Source organism: Ursus maritimus, unplaced genomic scaffold (genome assembly GCF_017311325.1).
Source record: "Ursus maritimus isolate PB19 unplaced genomic scaffold, ASM1731132v1 scaffold_34, whole genome shotgun sequence".
NCBI classification, from domain to species: domain Eukaryota; kingdom Metazoa; phylum Chordata; class Mammalia; order Carnivora; family Ursidae; genus Ursus; species Ursus maritimus.
The window spans coordinates 25,154,130-25,172,917 of NW_024426008.1; the positions used below are offsets into that span (position 1 = coordinate 25,154,130).

The window sequence follows — 18,788 nt, forward strand, 5'->3', positions numbered from 1 at the left end:
CTTCTTCAATCCAGTTAGCATTTATGCACCCCTGCCTCTGTAAAACCACAGGCAGGTGAAAATGGCCAGTAGGCCAGCCCCTCGGTGAGAGAACAGCTTTACGTCTTCTGAGCAGACTCGGATCCGGGAATTGGGTGCAAGGCTAGACGGCATTTGTGTTCGGATACACCGTGCCAGCAGTGAGCACTGGACATATATGGGGCTGGTGGCTGGTCCTGAGAGGAAAGGATCCCCGAGCAAAAAGCCTACGTAGAAGAGAAAATAAACACAACAGACATTGTGATTCATGGCTGAAGAGTTTGCCTGAAATTTCTGTATGCCCGAGGACCGTCACCGTAGGACTGCGGCCCGTCCGAGGACTCCAGTTAAAGGGCTGTGTTGACGCAGGAGTGGGTGTTTGCCAGGAGCCTGTATTCCTTTACGTTAACACACTGCTTACGACTAGTAAGATGATTATTGGTATTTTTGTCACTGTCGCTGTTACTGGCATGACACTTAACAAAAGCATACATTTGGCCTAGAAGCCATTTGCTCTTGTGCTCCAAGGCTGTATTTCAAGTGCATCTGTAACATGTCTCGGGTTTGTAAAATCAGTACTTTGGAATGTTTGTGGGAAGTGGATGACTTCTGAGAGCCCGAGGGTGGTGCTGGGCTGGCGTGGCCTGCGGCCTCCCCAGACAGACCCGGTGCGCTCCTGTCTCCTGTCTGGACAGAAGGGCTGCTCATCGGCCGGGCGAAACCAGGGGGGGATTGCGAACTCTACCCACTTGAGGATACGTCGCAATTATAGGTGTTCTCAAGGCATTCTAAATCACAGGGCAGACGTCCCTGCCGTTCTCACCAGGCCGCCCCTGCTATTTGCAACGCGGGCGCTGCGGTGCTGACCTCAGGTCTCCTTGGGGCGAGGGAACAGAAGAATCAGCAGAAGATCACTGCGTTGGCATGGCGATGAGGCCTGCTGTTGTCTCCTGAGCCTGGGGTCCCCCACTCGTGTAGGACACGTGGATTGATTAGTGTATGTGTTGGGTGCGTTTCTGGAACTTTTGGGGTGTGTGTGTGTGTGTGTGTGTGTGTGTGTGTGATGGTTTCCTGGAGTTTGCTGCAGGTGTGAGGGCTCCAAGGCTGACGGTAAAGTTGAAAACCTCACACACCCTCCCCCCCCGCCGCCGTTGCAGACACGGGGTGAAGGGCTCTGAGTCTGGGCCGCTCCCCGGGGAAGGCCATTTATGGAACACCCTTGCTCCTTCCCGCCGCCGCGAGTTTGCAGCACCCGTTGGACTGTCCAGGATGTGGCCAGACTGAACGGGGCTGGGAGGAAACGGTCACCCGCAGAGAAGAGGTTTCAGAGCCCGCACAGCCGTGTTGTCTGGGCTGAGAGTGGGGGAGAGGCATCGTGCACGCACACGGGAACCCTCCCTGGGGAGGACGAGGATGCACCCCAGCTCCCGGAGCAGCGAGGCTGGTTTCTGCCCCCACACCTCCCTCTTCATCTCCCCTTCTTCCCAGAGGCCCCCCCACCCCGGCCCCCTGTGTTCGCAGGGGTCACCTCTGGCCGCCTGCCCTTCGGCGGGGAAGGAGCCCCTGCAGCCGGCGGCCACTGTTCCCGCTGAAGGAGACGAGGAAGGCCGACCTTCCTTAGCTCATGGGGTGTGGCCACCACGCTGCACTGGGCTTGTTCGGGTGTGCACATCTGTCCGTGCGCGCTCGTGCTCGCGTGTGCGCCTCTACTCTCAGGATCTGTGTCTGTTTCTCTCCTCGTGACGTCTGCGTGCGCCGGCTCGGGCGTACTTCCCTCCACCTGCTCTTGGGTTATTTCTCTCCGAGTTAGTCCGTGTCTGCATCTGCTTTCCTGGGTCTGGGTCTGCTTGCGGTGTGTGTGTGTGTTTGTGCCCCTGCCCTGTTGTGAGGCCGCCGGTGTTGCCCTGCGTGGACCGGTTGGCTTGTCACCGGCTCCTTCCTTCCCCCGCCCCCCTGCCCATCTGCAGTAGCTTCCGAGGGCTGTCATACCAAGGACCACAGACGAGGTGTCTCAAACCACAGAAATCTGTGTCCCAGGTCTGGAGGCCAGATGGCCAACATCAGAGTGTCAGCGGTGGGCTTAGCTCCTTTGGAATCTCTGAGGGCGAAAGGGTCTCATGCTTCCCTCCCAGCTGCTGGCAGTGCCCACCGTGTGTGGACTTCCTGGGCTCGTGGCCGCATCTCTCCCATCTCTGCCCCTGTTGTCACATGGTCTTCTCTGTGCGTCTGTATCCAGATGTCCCTCTTCTGATAGGGACACAAGCCATTGGACAAGGGCCCACCCACATGACCTCATCTTAACATGATGACATCTGCCATGACCCTATTTCCAAATAAGGGCACATTCCCAGGTTCCAGGGATTAGGTTCCAACCCATGTCATGGGGGCCACCGTTCGTTGCACGACAGGACAGGTACCCTCCTCCGAACGTGCAAACACTTGTATGTACTTCTCTGCATTCCTCAGGGCCTCAAATTTCCTTTGCTCCTATTTTCGCATGTTCTCTGATGCCCATCGTTGCTAATCTCGCTCTCTCCTGTCCCCATTGCTCCTCTGCTCGCCCACCCCACCCGCCATCTGCAGCCGGCTCTGTGCAGCTCGACAGCTCAGCGGGAGCGTCTGAGCGGGGGTGACCCACTGCCCCTGCCCCCGGCTGATTTATTGGCCTGTAAATGCTTGCCCCAGAGAAGAGCAGCTTTATGTCCTCTGTGCGGCTCTCTGGGTCTCCTCCCCACCTGCCCGGCCAGGCAGGTTGTCTGTTTTATTTCCCACCAGTCAAAGCCCTGTGACCTTGTGACCCCTAGCGCATACGGCCTTCCTTATCTCCTTCCCAGACCAGTCAGCGTGGCCTGGTAAACAAGCAGCTCTTCAAACACCGAAGTAATTTGACCAAGTTGGCGAACATGTGGACGGTCAGTTGGGGTTTAAAAAAAAAATCATTAATCACTGATCTAACCGTGAGGCGGCAGTGGCATCCCATGGCGATGGGTTCTCCTGTTACCTCTGCCTTCGGTGTGTTTTCATGCTCGGACTCAGCTCCGCTTTCCAGAGTTAGGGGTGAGCAGAGAACGGGCCGGGGCAGCAGGGCCATTGAGTCCATTCGCATCATTGTTAAAAGTCACCCTGCTGTGCAGGAGAAGAAACCCTCTTGGCTTATTAAAAGGGAAGACTTCTGTTCTGCCCCTAACACTGTGGGGTGCCGACTGACCCAAGTTAACCTGATTCTCAGTCCTCTGGGTCCTGCCCCACGTGGGCCGTTCAGTCGTGTCTGGAGAAGTTTGGGGTGGCTCCAAAGGGAGCCTTGCGAGCTAGAAGAGACCTTAGCAAAACTTAGTACAAACCCCATATTTTGCACAAAAGGGAAATGAAGCCGGGAGTTGAAAGGGGTTCCTGTGAATAAAGCCAAAGGCCAAAGCAACACTGCGCTTCATCCTGAGAGAACTTTCTTTCTGGCTTTCATTTTGGCCTCCAGAGAATTAGCGGTGGCTACAGAGGTGGACCAAACTAGCTTGGCCACCCTCCCACTTCAGTTACATACAAGTGCTCCATAAAAATTCGTACGAGATGTCAGTGCTTAGATGAACTTGCAGAGAGAGAGATGGAGAAATGCCCAGGAGCCAGGAATAGGAGGAAGCAGAACTGTGACAGCCTTGGGCTGCCAGGCAGGATCCACTTGAGGTGGTCCCACTCTGTTTGCAGCCTTGGAGAACATCCCCATGGTTTAGCTTATTTGAGACAGAGTTGTGTTCTGCAGGTGTCATGGGCTTATGACATGGACTCCCCAGCAACAAAAGATGGTGTTCCCCATGGGGCTTTGGGTGCATCCGTGGGCGCCAGAGTAGAAGGAACACCAGTAAGTCACCCCGAACATCAGTGCTACACTAGAGAGAATATGCAGGGGTGGGAAGATGCTGATTGAAATTACACGGATACATAAACGCCTTAGTGTTACTGATTTCACTTGGACTTGGGGGTATTACATTTGCTTCAATCGGGAGAAATAAGAGTTGCAACAAAAATCCAGTTTGCCTTTAGGAAAATGAAGGAATTGACATTTCTTGTACCCTAAATAAGGCCTCTGAACAATCATCCTGCTACAGAAACTGTTCTGCAAGGCTCAGCTGTAGGAGGAGCCATAGGCTTCAGCATCAAACTGGAGGGAATCCGTGGGGTCCAGAGAGCTGAGTGTGGCGGGTAAGCCTTTGGCAGCAAGCTAGGAGACCTACGGACTACAGTCCTTGCCTGAACCTTGGCTCGAGAGGGCAAGCACTGAAGGTGCTCCCATGAGAAATCAGATTTGGACCCACACCTCAGGAAACCCCCTTTCCATGACGAGAATGTTGTGGGGGAATCCCAGGCCCGAGAGTTAACATGAAAATTTGGCACTGTCTGTTGCAGGAACCCAGTCCTCAAGGGGTTCCGACAGAAAAACCAGCCCTGCAGTGGAAAATTACAAAGCACACTCGGAGAGGCTTGGGGTGAGTGGTGAGCTAGTAAACAAGGAAGCCAGAAGGATTAAAGATGAAGGAAGAAAAGGCAGGGGTGGGTTTGAAAACCAAACAGACCTTCTAGAAATAAAAGAATTATAGTCAGAGAAATGAAAACTTTGATGGGCAGGTCAAGGAGCAGATGGCGCACAGCTGGAGATTAAAAAGGGAGATTATCGGGAATATAAAAGCAGCGAAGCTCACTGAGGAACCACATACAGGAGGGAGTTCAGCATCTATCTGGAAGGAGATTTCAGAGGAGAGATAAAGGCGAATGGAGAAACAATGAGGTATTGGTGGAGAATTTTACACAATTGATGGAATTGGGAATGGTACTGAGGTCCATTAAGGCTACATACATATAAATTCACAGCTAGAGATACATGGGAATGACAAAGACACGGGAAATATGAAAGGTCGCCTACGAGGGGAAAGGTCAGACTACCTGCAAAGGACTAAGAACTAGCCTACTTGCGGCAGTAAACACAGAAGCCACAAGATGGCAGTGTAATCACCAGCCGAGAATTCCATACCCAGCTAAACTGTTACTCAAGTGTAAAAGTCACAGGTTACTCTTAGACCAAGACTGAGGTGTTTACAACCTCAGTCCTTTGCCCAATGAGCAAATACAATTCAGGATGAGAAAACACCTGAGTAACCTGTGCTTCTCTAAGGGAAGCATTTACAGGTCAAGAAATCAGGAAGGGACAAATGGAGAATAAAGAAAGAAATCCAGTAGGAAACAGGAAAGGAGGGTTAAAATGAAATGAAGAATAAAATGCAAAATGAACACATTAAGAATAAAACTTGCCAGTTAAAAAACTCAGAGTTCACACATACAGACACATCAATTAACATGTTACATTATTATATGTTGTTTACAAGATTCATCTCTGCAATATAATCATAAAAATGATTTTAAAAATTAAAAATACAGTGTAAAACCAAGGTACCCTGAGATAGCAACCTTAAGGTCAGACAAATTAGGCAAAAGCCTTACACAGTGATCTAAAGACTGAAGTTTAGGGACCCTGCAACATAGTTTCCAATATATAAACACAACTTGACAAAATTACTAATGGTCCTCTGACAAATACCCAATCAGCGAACACAGGCCATTGAAAGTAATAGATAAACATTAAAAATTCGAAAAATTTGACAAGCTTAATCTACTGGACATAAACCCCTGCACCAAGCAGGTAGGGAAACACATTCCTTTTTTTTTTTTTTTTAAGATTTTTTCATTTATTCATTTGAGAGAGTGAGAGAGCATGAGCTCTGAGGGCAGAGGGAGAGGGGAGAAGCAGACTCCCTGCTGAGCAGGGAGCCCGATGTGGGACTCGATCCTGGGACCCAGAGTTCATGACCTGAGCCGAAGGCAGACACTTAACAGACTGAGCCACCCAGGTTCCCTGAGAAAACACATTCTTACCAAAAAATATGCAACATTATTATAAGTATTAACTCTGGGCTAGACTATAAAGCAAATCTTTGTGGTATCAAAGAATCGTCATCGCCTAGACCACGTTCTGTGACAACCTTGCAGATAAGAACACCTTCAATAACTTGTACCTAAAAGGGAAAAATTATAATGTAAGTTATAAGATATTTGGGTCTGGCCAACCTTACGGAGATTAAATAATTTGTTAGTTGGCTAAAGAAAACAATGAAGGGAATTTGCATGCTGAATGCATGTAATAGAAAATTCATTAACTGCAGAAGTTAGAAAAAGAGCCATAGTGTAAAGATTTGAACAGACAGATGTGGAAGGAGAGCCCAGTGGTTAATAAACCTTCAAGAAACTCAAGCTCGTGACATTCGTAAGATGCAAAGGGAAACAGCATTATTTCAGGTCCATTAGATTGGCGAACATTTTTAAGCCCCCAGACACTAAATGCTGACGCAGTTATGGGGGAAACAATTCCACTGACGTCGATAGTGAGCACGCATGGTTTCAAGCACTCTTGAGACTTAGAGAAATGAGAGATTTCAAGGCCCTGTGACATCACTTCTGTACCCAGATGGATGCTCTCAAGATATTTTTGTATGTGTGCAGGATGAGACATGTATACAGGTGGCCATTAAACACTAGCAAATATGTGGGACCAGCTTACTGCCCCTCAATTGGGAAAAGAATACAGAAATTATGGTTTGTTTATAGAGTGGAATATTATGCAGTCATTAAAATAAATGAACATCGACAAAGATAAATCCCAAGCTGGGGGAAAAAAAACTAGCAAAGATGATCTTTCAGGGAAAGTTTCTAAAAATATAAAACAATAGAAATGTGCATTGAAATGGTGCATACCGGTCCTCAGGAGAGGGAGGGAGAAATAGGGACGTGTGGATTTTAGCGGCATCCTAGAATGTTTAATTTTTTAAAAAGAGTTCTAAGTCAAATATAGTAAAATGTTAGCATAAAATGTTGATGTGTACACTGGTATCTATTATATTACTATTTGTATTTCTTTGTACGTTTGTACTATTTCAGTATTTAAAATTGTTAAATTAGGAAGAACTGATATTGAGCAAAACAATCAGGTATAAAGATATGCGAGCAGTATGAATGTTAAAAACAAAAAGGCCACACTGTTGCTATTTGAAGAAGATATCTGCATAGAAAATCCAAGACAATCAACTGAGAAACTAGTATAACTAATAAGAGAATTCAGTAAAGTTGCAAGATAAAAGAAAAATGTACACGGTGGACAGAATATTGGCCTCCCAAGGACGTTCACAGTGAAATGGTGAGTGTACTGTCATCTGTGACTGAGATTATGTCAACGTAACCACTTCAAACTGTTTAGTCAGATTGGATCTTGTGTTCAAAGTCTCAGGGTCTAGGGTGGGAGCTGCAGGAACCACGTCTCCCCAGGCCGAGCTTGTGCAATTGAGTTCTTGAAGGGTGTACATCCAGAATGTCACCCTGCTTGGTTCCAGGGGATGTCATTGACATGTCTTACATTACAGCATGGGCCATCCACGAGAACTCTCTTCCGCAAGTTAACTCAGTGCACTGAGAAAAGGGTTGGCTGGCAGAGAATCAGGGTAGATTCCAAAGATGTGGCTAATAATGGTTAGTGCTAATTAGTGACACCTCTGAGACAGCCGTCTATCCACTCTCCCTTGTCAAGAAAAACCTTCCCTCGCTCTTAAAATCCACAGCCTCCCATCCCCTCTGCTGCTTCCTGTCACCCAACATCTACAGGCCATCACCCAGCCTGTGTTTGAAATGTCCCTCAACAGTCCACTAGAACCCCGTAGATTTCCATACAGTGAAGGCAATAGTAACAAGTATGTGCCATCTTTCTAACTCATTTTTTTAAAAAAGGATAGGAACCTAACAGAAATCAAGCCGAAAGATTCAGAACAAGAATATATGTTATGGTCATTTTCAGATTGCTCTATTATCTTAGTTTTGTCTGAGGTGAGTTCATCGCCTCATGGTTGATTGTCTTACCTATCTAGCCTTAGGTATTGTGTGATATGGAATTTTAGCATGCGTGTTTATCTTGACAGCATAATCTCCCAGCTCCTGACCTAACCACACATGAACGCACGCTCACACACATACCACACACATACACACGCACCATATTACACACATACCATACAAACACATACATACACTCCTCACACACACCATTCCACAAATACACACACCATGTCACACCCACATACCACACACCACACACATTCACACACACCACCCCACAAATGCACACACCACGTCACACCCACATACCACACACCACACACATTCACACACACCACCCCACAAATGCACACACCACGTCACACCCACATACCACACACCACACACACTCACACACACCACACAAATACACCAGTCACACCCACATACCACACACCACACATTTACATATACATACACACAAGCACACACCACACCACACACATACATACCACACACAAACATACTCCTCTCCTCTGCCACCTATTTCACTTCCTCTTGTTCCACAAGGCCTATGTCACCAGCAGAGAGTCCCCGCCCCTGGTTCGATAGAGCCCCACATTGCAGCCCCACTGGCTCTGTGTTCTGGGTCCTTCCGGACCCTGCCCAACCCCCCCCACGTGGAGCCCTGTACAGCTTCTTCCGGCTCTTGCCCCACATGCCGCAGGACAGAGCCTTCAGCAGCACTCAGCCTCCACATCCTTATTCTGTCCAGCCCAGGGATTAGCTCGTTTTTTGTTTTTTGTTTTTAAGATTTTATTTATTTATTCGACAGAGATAGAGACAGCCAGCGAGAGAGGGAACACAAGCAGGGGGAGTGGGAGAGGAAGAAGCAGGCTCCCGGCAGAGGAGCTTCATGTGGGGCCCGATCCCAGAACGCCGGGATCACGCCCTGAGCCGAAGGCAGACGCTTAACCGCTGTGCCACCCAGGCGCCCCGGGATTAGCTCGTTTTTGAGGAGGTGTCTGTTTTGTGGTGAATTTTTCCTTCTTGAGGCTTTGTACTCGGTGGTGTGGCAGGAAGGAGGGTGGCCTTTCCAAGCACAGATTACATCACGAATCAGGGAGATTAGATTAGATCTAGTGCTTGCAAAGAGAAACACAGTTGATCCTCATTTTGGGGTTCTATAATTTCAAGTTCCCTACTGTCTAAAGTGTCCCTGTAACCCCAAAATCAGGACTCACGGTGCCACTGTGTGGTCATTCACAGACCTGCCCAGAGCCGTGAAAATTGAGACTTGTCCGATGCACGCATTGCTAGCCAAGGCCCAACTAGGGGACACTGGCCCAACTGTTCCAGCTCCTGCTGTAAGCAAGTGTCCTTTCTGTGGTCTCTAGAGTCCTAGGTTTTTTGCATTTTTTGCTTTTTGTTGGTGAGTTCGCTGTTTTAAATCCCCCCTGTGATGGTGCTGAAGTGTTATCTGGCGTTCCTACGCCCCAGAATGCTGTGATGTGTCTTATGGAGAAGACACACATTAGATAAGCTTCCTTCAGGCATGCGATAACAGAAATGTTGGCCTTGAGCTCGATGGCAGTGAATCAATGATGCATATTAATAAGGTGTCTTCAGACAGAAACACACATAAAATGAGGTTATGCCACGATTGATGAAAATACTGTGACCAGAGGCCCAAAGGAACCTAACTCTGTATTTCCCTGGGAGCAGTGGTTTGCTAAGTCAGTGTTCTCAGAACATTCTAGAACATCAGTACCGCCAGTGACGGGAAAGGACCGTATTTACATGAGGGAACATGGAAGCCCTCCCGAGCAGGTCACAGGAGGAGCTCCAGGCAGCCCCTTCTTCCAGCCCTCACTCAACTGTGACCGCTCTCTTCTGCAGGCTACTTTCTGAATTTTCTGGAGCCAGTGAACAACATCACCATAGTCCAAGGCCAGACGGCCATTCTGCACTGCAAGGTGGCCGGAAACCCCACCCCCACCGTGCGGTGGCTGAAGAACGATGCCCCCGTGGTGCAGGAGCCGCGGCGCGTCATCATCCGCAAGACGGAGTACGGCTCCCGGCTGCGGATCCAAGACCTGGACACGACGGACACCGGCTACTACCAGTGCGTGGCCACCAACGGCGTGAAGACCATCACCGCCACCGGCGTCCTGTTCGTGCGGCTCGGTGAGTCGGGGCAGCCCAGGCGTGCGGTTACCAGGTAGCGACGCTCCCGGCCGGAACAGGAGGTTCCTTTGCAGGTTGACACTGAACACGCCAGCAGGACAGAAATCAATAAAACCGTCCCCGAGGCCTCTCTCATTGTGCGCGAGGTCCCAGCTTAGCCCGTTCCCCATTTACTAGTCATAAAAGCAAGTAGACACAGATGGAGTGGTCTGGAAACCTGGAGTGCAGAACATGACCCCAGACGCGAAGGTGAGCTTGGAGGCGGAGGGAACGGCCGTGTGACAGAGGTGGCCCCCTGGGGAGGCCGGCCACACTGAGGGAGACAGGCAGCTGCTGCCCACGGAAGCCTGGGCCCAGCCGAGGCGAAGGACCGAGAGCATAGTGCGGTGACGGTCCCCCACCCTCGCGCTCGTCACAGATGACCATGGGGAGGGGTGCGTCAGCTCTCATCCCAGTGGTGAGATGGTCCCCACCCTGCCCCAGGCCCGTCACACAGGCTCCAGACCATTCGGGCCCCAGGTAGGAAACAGAGCTTGTGAATCAAGCTTAGATGGGGAGAGAGCGAGAAAAGACAGCAGAAGCTCCAAAAATACCTCCAAGCGTTTCTGCATAAATAGAGAGAGCGTCCCCTCCACATTTGGTGGTTTTCGCCGTCCCTGGTATGTAATCTTGGGCAGCCCAGAGCCCAGGCCCGAGGACGGCTCACCACAAATGAGCACGCGGGGATGCGGCCGCCTTTACCAAAGGCTGGATCAGAAAAAGAGGCTGGATCCAAATTGTGAAGTATTAATAACCAGTCTTTTTCTTCTTCTTCTTAGGTCCCACACACAGCCCAAACCATAACTTTCAGTAAGTATCTGTTTCCCTCAAACCGTTTTCTCATTCCCCAAGGGTTTCCGTTATGTAAGAATCCAGGATTGAAATCCAGCAACTGCATGTCTTTGCCGAATTTGCTGGACGCCGGCTGGACTTGACACAAGGATGGCAACGTGCTTGCTCGGGGCTGGAGCACTGCCAGAGTTTCCATGGCTTCGTGTCAGGGAGAAATGTCGTGAGGGCAGCGGTTGCTCGTTCCTTTCAGTGATCGTGACCTTACAAGGCAGCTGGAAGGACTGTGTGCGTACAGGCCTCCTTGCTGGGGACACCAGGGTCCTGGAAACAGGGAGGCGCTTCTCACTGAAATCCTAGCACCACCCACAACCGCACCTCCAGCCTCGGGTCTATGACAGGTGTGGCCATGGGGCCTCAGGGCGTCCTCTGGCGTAGACCGGTGTCAGACCCCGCTTCCGAGGTGAGGACACCGAGGCTCAGAGCCTGGCTCCTGCGTCTTTATCGAGCCGCGGCTGGGTGCTGCCTGTGGACCCCGGTGTCTTTTCCCTGGTATCTCATCTCTCCATGTACCCGTCCGTTTGGGGACATTCTCCTCTGGACCCTGCATGTTCTGTCATCCTGTGCACAAGATCCACTCCCTTCAGGGTTGCGTTCGAAGTTAGCAGGGGCTCCCGGGCTCCCCATTTCTTGTCCAGCCAGATCAGAGAGCCATTGCTTCACCTCCAAACGTTGTGATCAGTGACCCAGATGCTACGTGTTGGTCAGGGTTTGCTCCTCCATGGCCCCCCGGCTTCTCGTCAGCACTGGCCGCTGGGGTGGGTGCGTGGACAGGGGCCCCTGGTAGCAAATATCGGGCACCATTTACAGAAGGTAGATTTTTGAGAAAATCTGTGCTGAGCAGTAGTGTTAGAACATTTGTCCCTAATAATCATTTGTGCATAGAGCGAGGCAAGAAGAAATTATAACAAGGCCACAGCTCGGAGGCTTTGGAAAAGGTGTCCATGATTTCTGGAGTTGACCTTTTATTTTTTCATACTTTAAAATCTTATTTATGTAAATATTATATAACATAGACATACAGTATTGGAAAACAGATAAATATAATTTATATGTAAGTAGAATGTATTTTTTTTTTAGATTTTTATTTATTTGACAGAGAGAGACACAGAGAGAGAGGGAGCCCAAGCAGGGGGAGTGAGAGAGGGAGAAGCAGCCTTCCCACTGAGCAGGGAGCCCAACTCGGGGATCGATCCCAGGACCCTGAGATCATGACCTGATCCGAAGGCAGACGCTTCACCAACTGAGCCACCCAGGCGCCCCTCCCAACATTTTATTATGAAAAATTTCAAACATATGGAAAAGTAGAAAGAATTTCACAGTGAATATCCAGTCCATATGCCCACTGCCAGACCCTGCCATTTACATTTCATCTGCTAGCCTTATTGCCTCTCTCTCCGTCCATCAGTCCGTCTTCTTTTTTTTAATACATTTCTCAGTAAGTCACAGATATTTGTGTTCCTGTACTTAAGTACTGAAGTGTGGAAATCATTAACAGGAGTTCATATCTGTCTACTAGCCTTGTTTCTTCTTCTTGATTTAAAAACTACATACAGTGAAGCGTACAGTTCTTGAGTACCCCATAATAAGGTCCAGCAAATGCAAAAACCTCTGCAGTGCAAACCCCTGTCCAGGCACGGAACATTCCTATCATTCTAGAAGGTTCCATCATGCAGCTTCTCAGGCAACTCCCTCCTCCTGAGGCAACCACTGTTCTGATTTCTTTTCTACCATGGACTTGTTTTACGTGTTTTAGAGATGGAATCCTCCAGCATGTAGCCATGAAAGATGGGCTTCTTTCACTATGCGTCGTGTTTTCGGGGTGCATCTGTGATGTGCGTGTAGTAGCAGGTCACTGCCTCGTTGCCGAGCTGTCCCACTGCATGACGACACCAGCTGGTTTATCCACTCTCCTGTTGACGGATGCCCTAGTAGTTTGCACCCTTCAACTCTTACGGATAAGGCGCTGTGGATATTCTCAGACACATTTGGTGGACGTATATTTTCATTTCTGTTCGGTGAATACCTGGGAGTCATATTGCTCACTCACAGGGTATGTGCGTGCCGAGTTTTGTAAGAAATACCAGAAATATCAGACTTTTCTTAACGTGGTTGGACCACCTTGCACTCCCACCGGCAGCTAGGAGTTCACTAGCATTTGGTTTGGTTGATGTTTTTAATTAAGTTGAGCCATTCTGGTAGGTCCAGTGATCTTCACGTCCATATGATTTCTTGAAAAAGCTATTTTTATTAAGCATTTTAATTTTTCAAACAAATGCATTTAAGACTATAACCTGTCCTCTGAATACTGCTGTGGCTGTATCTTTTTTCCACCTGCCAGGCACATAAGCTTATTTTGTTATTTTCTGATTTTTTTTTTTTTTTTTTTTTTTTTGCATTATCATCAGTGATTTGGGGATGTATTTTACTTTTGGTAGCCTGTTGCGATTTTCTTTGGGGCCAATTAGAGATGGTCAATTCTTGTGAATATTTCCTGTTGTTTCAAAAAATAAGTGGGTTCCGATGGTGGTCACACATAGGTCACTTTGTATATTAGATCACACACGTTAAGTGTGTCATTGAAGGTGTCTATGTGTTTTTTGTCCACGTAGGTTATAGATATTTGAAAATATGTGAAACTCATCCCTACTTATTCTGGCCAATTTCTTGTCAATTTCTTGCCTACAAATTCTTGCCAATTTTTGTGTTTTCTTTTCTTTTCTTTTCCTTTTTTTTTTTTTCTTTTAGTTTTGTCTGTTCCTAAATGCCTATAGGCTTGAGGCTATATAGCTTTGTTTTGTTTTGTTCTTAGTCCCTTCTAGTACTTTTTGCCTTGAATTCAGTTTTGCCGGACAATAATACTGCTGTTCCTAAACTCTTCTTATTTTTATTTCTTTCTTTATTTAAAGATTTTATTTATTATTTATTTGAGAGAGAGAAAGAGAGAGCATGAGTGGGGGGAGGACAGAGACAGAGGGAGAAGCAGGCTTCCCGCTGAGCAAGGAGCCTGAAGTAGGGCTCAATCCCAGGACCCCGAGATCATGACCTGAGCCAAAGGCAGACACTTCACTGACTGAGCCACCCAGGAGCCTCCAACCTTCTTTTTAATTATATTTCCTAAGAACCTCTTTTACTATTCTTGTCTTGGTTTTTTCTTTTTTTTCTTTTCAACCTTTCTGTGTTGTTTGATGCAGGTGTCTTGCAAATAGCATGTAAGTACATTTTTTTGGAGGTTGGTGAGGTGGGTTTTCCATTCTGGAAGTCCAGGATAGTACGTGTAGGTTACGTTCATTTTAACAAGTGTACAAGGTTCATTCTGAGTCAACCCCCCTTTAATCGACTGTGGGCCATGTGAGTGAAGGTTAGTTGTTTTAACTGGTACAGACCGTCTCACAGGAACATCTGTCCCTGTCTCCCTGTCCCTGTGGACGTGAGTCCTCCAGTGGCCAACATCTGGGAGCGGAATCGTAAGTGTGCACCTCCCACGCCTCCAGGTACGGCCAGGTGGCTAAGGAACTCATGGTCCATCCAGCAAAGCACGAGTTCTTATTTCCCCCCGTCTTCAGCACGGATGATCAGAACTTAACATTTTGCCAGTGTCTTGGGTGTCAAATAGTAATTTAGAGTAATTTTACATTAAATCTCACTTCTCTCGTAAATAGAGAAGTTGAACATATTTTGTTGGTTTAATAACCATTGAACTGCCCGTTCATATACAGTTTATCCTCTTTATTTGCACATTCCGTGCTTGTACATTTTCTTACTCGCTAAAATTTCTTTGTAACTCCAAAATCAGCACTCAGGCTGTTTTCGCTGTCACTCACGGACGTGTGCAGAGCAGTGGAACATGGTCGTTGCCCATGCACACGTTCCGGCTGAGGTCTGCCTTCTTATTTCAGCTGTCCCACGGTAAGCACTGTGTTTTTGCCGTCTCTTCGCGTTTTGTGCTTTTTGTGGGCGATTTCGCTGTGTAGGACAGCCCTGAGCATAGTGCTGAAGTGCTCTAGAGCTCCTGAGCACCAGAAGGCTGTGATGGGCCCCCTGGAGAAAAACACACATGTTAGATAAGCTTCCTTCAGGCGTGAGTTACAGTGCTATTGGCCCTCAGCTCGACGTTAATGAATCATCAACACAAATAAAACAAGGTTACGTATTGATTGGATAATGAAAATGTTATGACCACAGACTTGCAGAAAATTATCTCTGTATTTCCCCTGGGAGCCATGGCCCAGTATTTACTCACTCAGTGTTTGCAACACCCGTATAGAAAATAATTACTACTGGGGCGCCTGGGTGGCACAGCGGTTAAGCGTCTGCCTTCGGCTCAGGGCGTGATCCCGGCGTTGTGGGATCGAGCCCCACATCAGGCTCCTCCGCTATGAGCCTGCTTCTTCCTCTCCCACTCCCCCTGCTTGTGTTCCCTCTCTCGCTGGCTGTCTGTCAAATAAATAAATAAAATCTTAAAAAAAAAAAAAAAAAAAAAAAGAAAATAATTACTACAAATAACCAGAATACACTGTATTTTACCCATTTTTCATTAAGTTATTTGTCTTTTTCTTATTGATTTGTAAGAGTTCTAAAATATATTCTAGATATAACTTTTACATAGCTTTTTACTCCATCGGAATGATTTTTATGCTAGTATAAGCGGGCGTTTTACTGTAGTATTTTTCTATATCAGTGGCCTAGTCCTTGGCACCATCTAATGAATAGCCCCAACTGTAATCATTAAATTTAATGTCACCTCTGTCATATGTGAAATTTCTGTGCATGTGAATCTGCTTCTGAGTCTCTATTTTCTTCCAGTAGCTTCTGTACTTGGAATAATACCACAGTATTCTGACAGTGTAGCTTTGCAATATATCTTGTCTGACAGTGTAACTTTGCAATGTATCTTGGTACATCTAAAGAAATTTTCTCACTCTGCTGCTATGGACTGAATTATGTCTCCCCCCTCCCCCCCCCAATTCATACATTGAAGCCTTAACCCCCTGGGCCATGTGACAGTATTAGAGGTAGGGCCTTTAAGGAGGAAATTACAGTTAAATGAAGTCATAAGGGCGGGACTGATCCTGTAGGACTCATGTCCTTAGAAGTAGAGGAAGACCCATCAGAGCTCTTTCTGTCTACCATGGAGGCCGCAGCAAGAAGCTGGCCATCTATAAGCTGGGAGCCGAAGAGGCCGGCACTTTGATACTGAACTTCTCAGCCTCCAGAACTATGAAAAGTCAGGTTGCTGCATCTGGGCTATTTGTTACAGCAGCCTGGGCTGACTCATACATCCCCCTTAATACTCTACCATTTTTTTCAGATTCCCTTGCCGTTGTCTTTTACTCTTCCATCTGGATTTTTGCCAGTTTGTGTTTTTATTGGAATTGCATAGTAGAAGTCTGATTTTTGCAGTGAGTTTTTCAGATACAAAGGGCATTCTGTGTTTTTTCTCCTTTGAACATATTAATATCATGTTACGAAATAGAGCTCCTAGTGTCAAGTAGCTTTGCGGTTCCAGCCTGAAATCCTCTCGTTCATGGTGAGTTCTTCTTTCGTTGGGCTGCCGAATAGATCTGCTGCTTTGTGCTGGCAGACGACCTTCTATAATCGGGTTATCTTGTAGTCTGACGCGCCCACGCCTGATTCTGATCATGTTTCTATAGACTAACCTCCACGTCCTTGCGGCGTCTCTGGAAATGAACCCAAACCAAGACAGAAAGAGGGGAAATCAGCGGGCTTACGACAAATTCGTCCACAGGTTCTCCATTTTTGTCACTGGAGTGTCACCAGCTTGTCCCACCTGTGACTCCTCTCTCGGGCCATTTCCTTAGGCTCTTCCCTTGCTGGACCAGTAGTGTGCCTGTGCCTGCAGACAGAGAGCTGACCAGTGAGTAATAGTGGAGCCTCGGTCGATCCCCGAGGGCAGCGGGTCAGCGCTGGGCCGCGCTGCTGCTCTGGAATGTGAGCAGGAACGGCTGTGGGGACTCCCCTCCCGGCTCGCTGCCCAGCGGCCGCCCTCACACAGCCGCACCTGCAGACCCTGGCAGAGCGCTGGTCACCCGTTCGTGTGTGCCGAGCAAGGTGAAGGGATTTACTGCCGTTAAAACTGTGCTTTTCCTTTCATGCTTCTGAAGGGAAGGTGAGGAGGGTGTGTATATGGGCAACAAAGGCTTTAAGAACAGGCTGTGACTCCGCAGACGCAGGTTCAAAGACGGCATTATTACGGCTCACTCAGGTAGCAGCTTGGCTAACGTGAGGGGATTAGTGTGAGGCTGCGTGTACGGGTTTCATTTTTATCTGCTCTTTTAAAAGTGGTTCGTTTTCACGATGACAGACCCGTATCTACACCACGGGGTAGCCTGGTGGCATGGGCCTGTGGGGGTGGGGCGGGGTGACCTTGAAACCTGCCCTGTTCCCTGCATTGCTATCCTGGGCTAACACGTGCGCACACGCACAAAGTGCTTCAACAGACGCTGCTTAAAGGGAGATGTGTTGTCCTTTGGGACAGTTACAAGTTACGTTAGTAATTGGCCTCTGGGAGATCGCCTTCCTCCGGGCCGTGTCCTGAGCCCTTTTCTTACGTCACAAAGTGCAGGTGACTGCAAGCCTTTGGCCGCTCACCACCCATATGCTCATGGCCCTGGAAGCCCCATTTAGTCTGGCTGTCTCCCCATCTCCAGGCCCTTGGACACGGCCGCACCACGGGCATCTTCGGGTGGATGACTCAGAGGCGCCCACGGTTGGCGTGTCTCAACAGAACTCGGCTATCTGCTCCCTCCAGCTCCTTCCACGGCTATTTCTGGAGAACTGTCATAACTGAGTTCAAGCTTTATCCTAATTACAGGAAAATAGCACTATAAAAAAAAAAAACCACACTGAAACTGCCAACAAGCCAGTGATTAAAAATGACTTCAGGAGAAACCAAGCTGCCTTACCGTTGGTAGGTAAACTCGCTCAGGCAAAAGGCTGACACGGAGCATTTGATGTTAAAGCCATTAAACCACCAACCTAATCAAACAGAGCTGGTGGCAAGAGAGAAGCCAGCCTGATTTTTTTTTCCCTCTGTGACTTCTTGTTATGATAAGATCTATTTCTTGGAAAATGTAAGTCCTCAAATCCCATAGTGCCAAACTTGAATAAAAGATAGAAACTTAATTCATTTTAAGATTATGTGATGCGGGCAGTAAGTGACAAAGAGATCATCGTGCGTAAAGTCAGAGAACGCACACACCCTCCTTAATTCAGACCACATAGCGACCCAGACGAAAATGTTTGCGCTTAGCGATAATGACGGTATTAGCGCCGGACGTGTGGTAACACATTTAATGCCTCCACTTGGTCTTTTTGTTTTCACTTGAGCCCATGCATTAGCTGTTATGACCTAGTATGCTTGGATGAGAGCTTTTCACACACCGACCTCCAAAGTCACCCAAGGAAATATCAACCTGGTTCCAAGGTTTGCTGGGGAGGGACCAGCCCCCTGAACACGGTAGAGAATTACACTTACTTCCCGGTGACCGCCGTTTCTCTGTCTCTGGCTGCCTCGTGTGATCCTGGCCTTGGAGATGGTTTCTGAGAGCTTCTGCTGACTTAGGTTTTTAGGACATGAATGTTGGTGTTGGGTGTGTTCAGTTGGACCGAGTGGACACTTTGCCATGTCTAATACGACAACAGCATAACTGGATGCTAGGCGTGTTTCATCTTGGAATTAGTAATACAGAGCATGGTGTCTTATTTTTAAGGAAAGCATTCATTCATTTAACAAATTTATATTGAGGGCTGACTATGTGCCAGGCCCTGTT

General features: G+C 48.0%; 1 protein-coding gene across 1 annotated transcript in view; it reads left to right on the forward strand.

Annotated features, from left to right (window-relative positions):
- Positions 1–18,788, forward strand: part of ROR2 (receptor tyrosine kinase like orphan receptor 2) — a 189,729-nt gene that overhangs the window by 148,589 nt on the left and 22,352 nt on the right. Inside the window, exons 3-4 of the mRNA XM_040620319.1 lie at positions 9,820–10,107; positions 10,926–10,956. Of these exons, the coding sequence (XP_040476253.1) occupies positions 9,820–10,107; positions 10,926–10,956 (319 nt within the window). The remainder of the gene's footprint in view (positions 1–9,819; positions 10,108–10,925; positions 10,957–18,788) is intronic.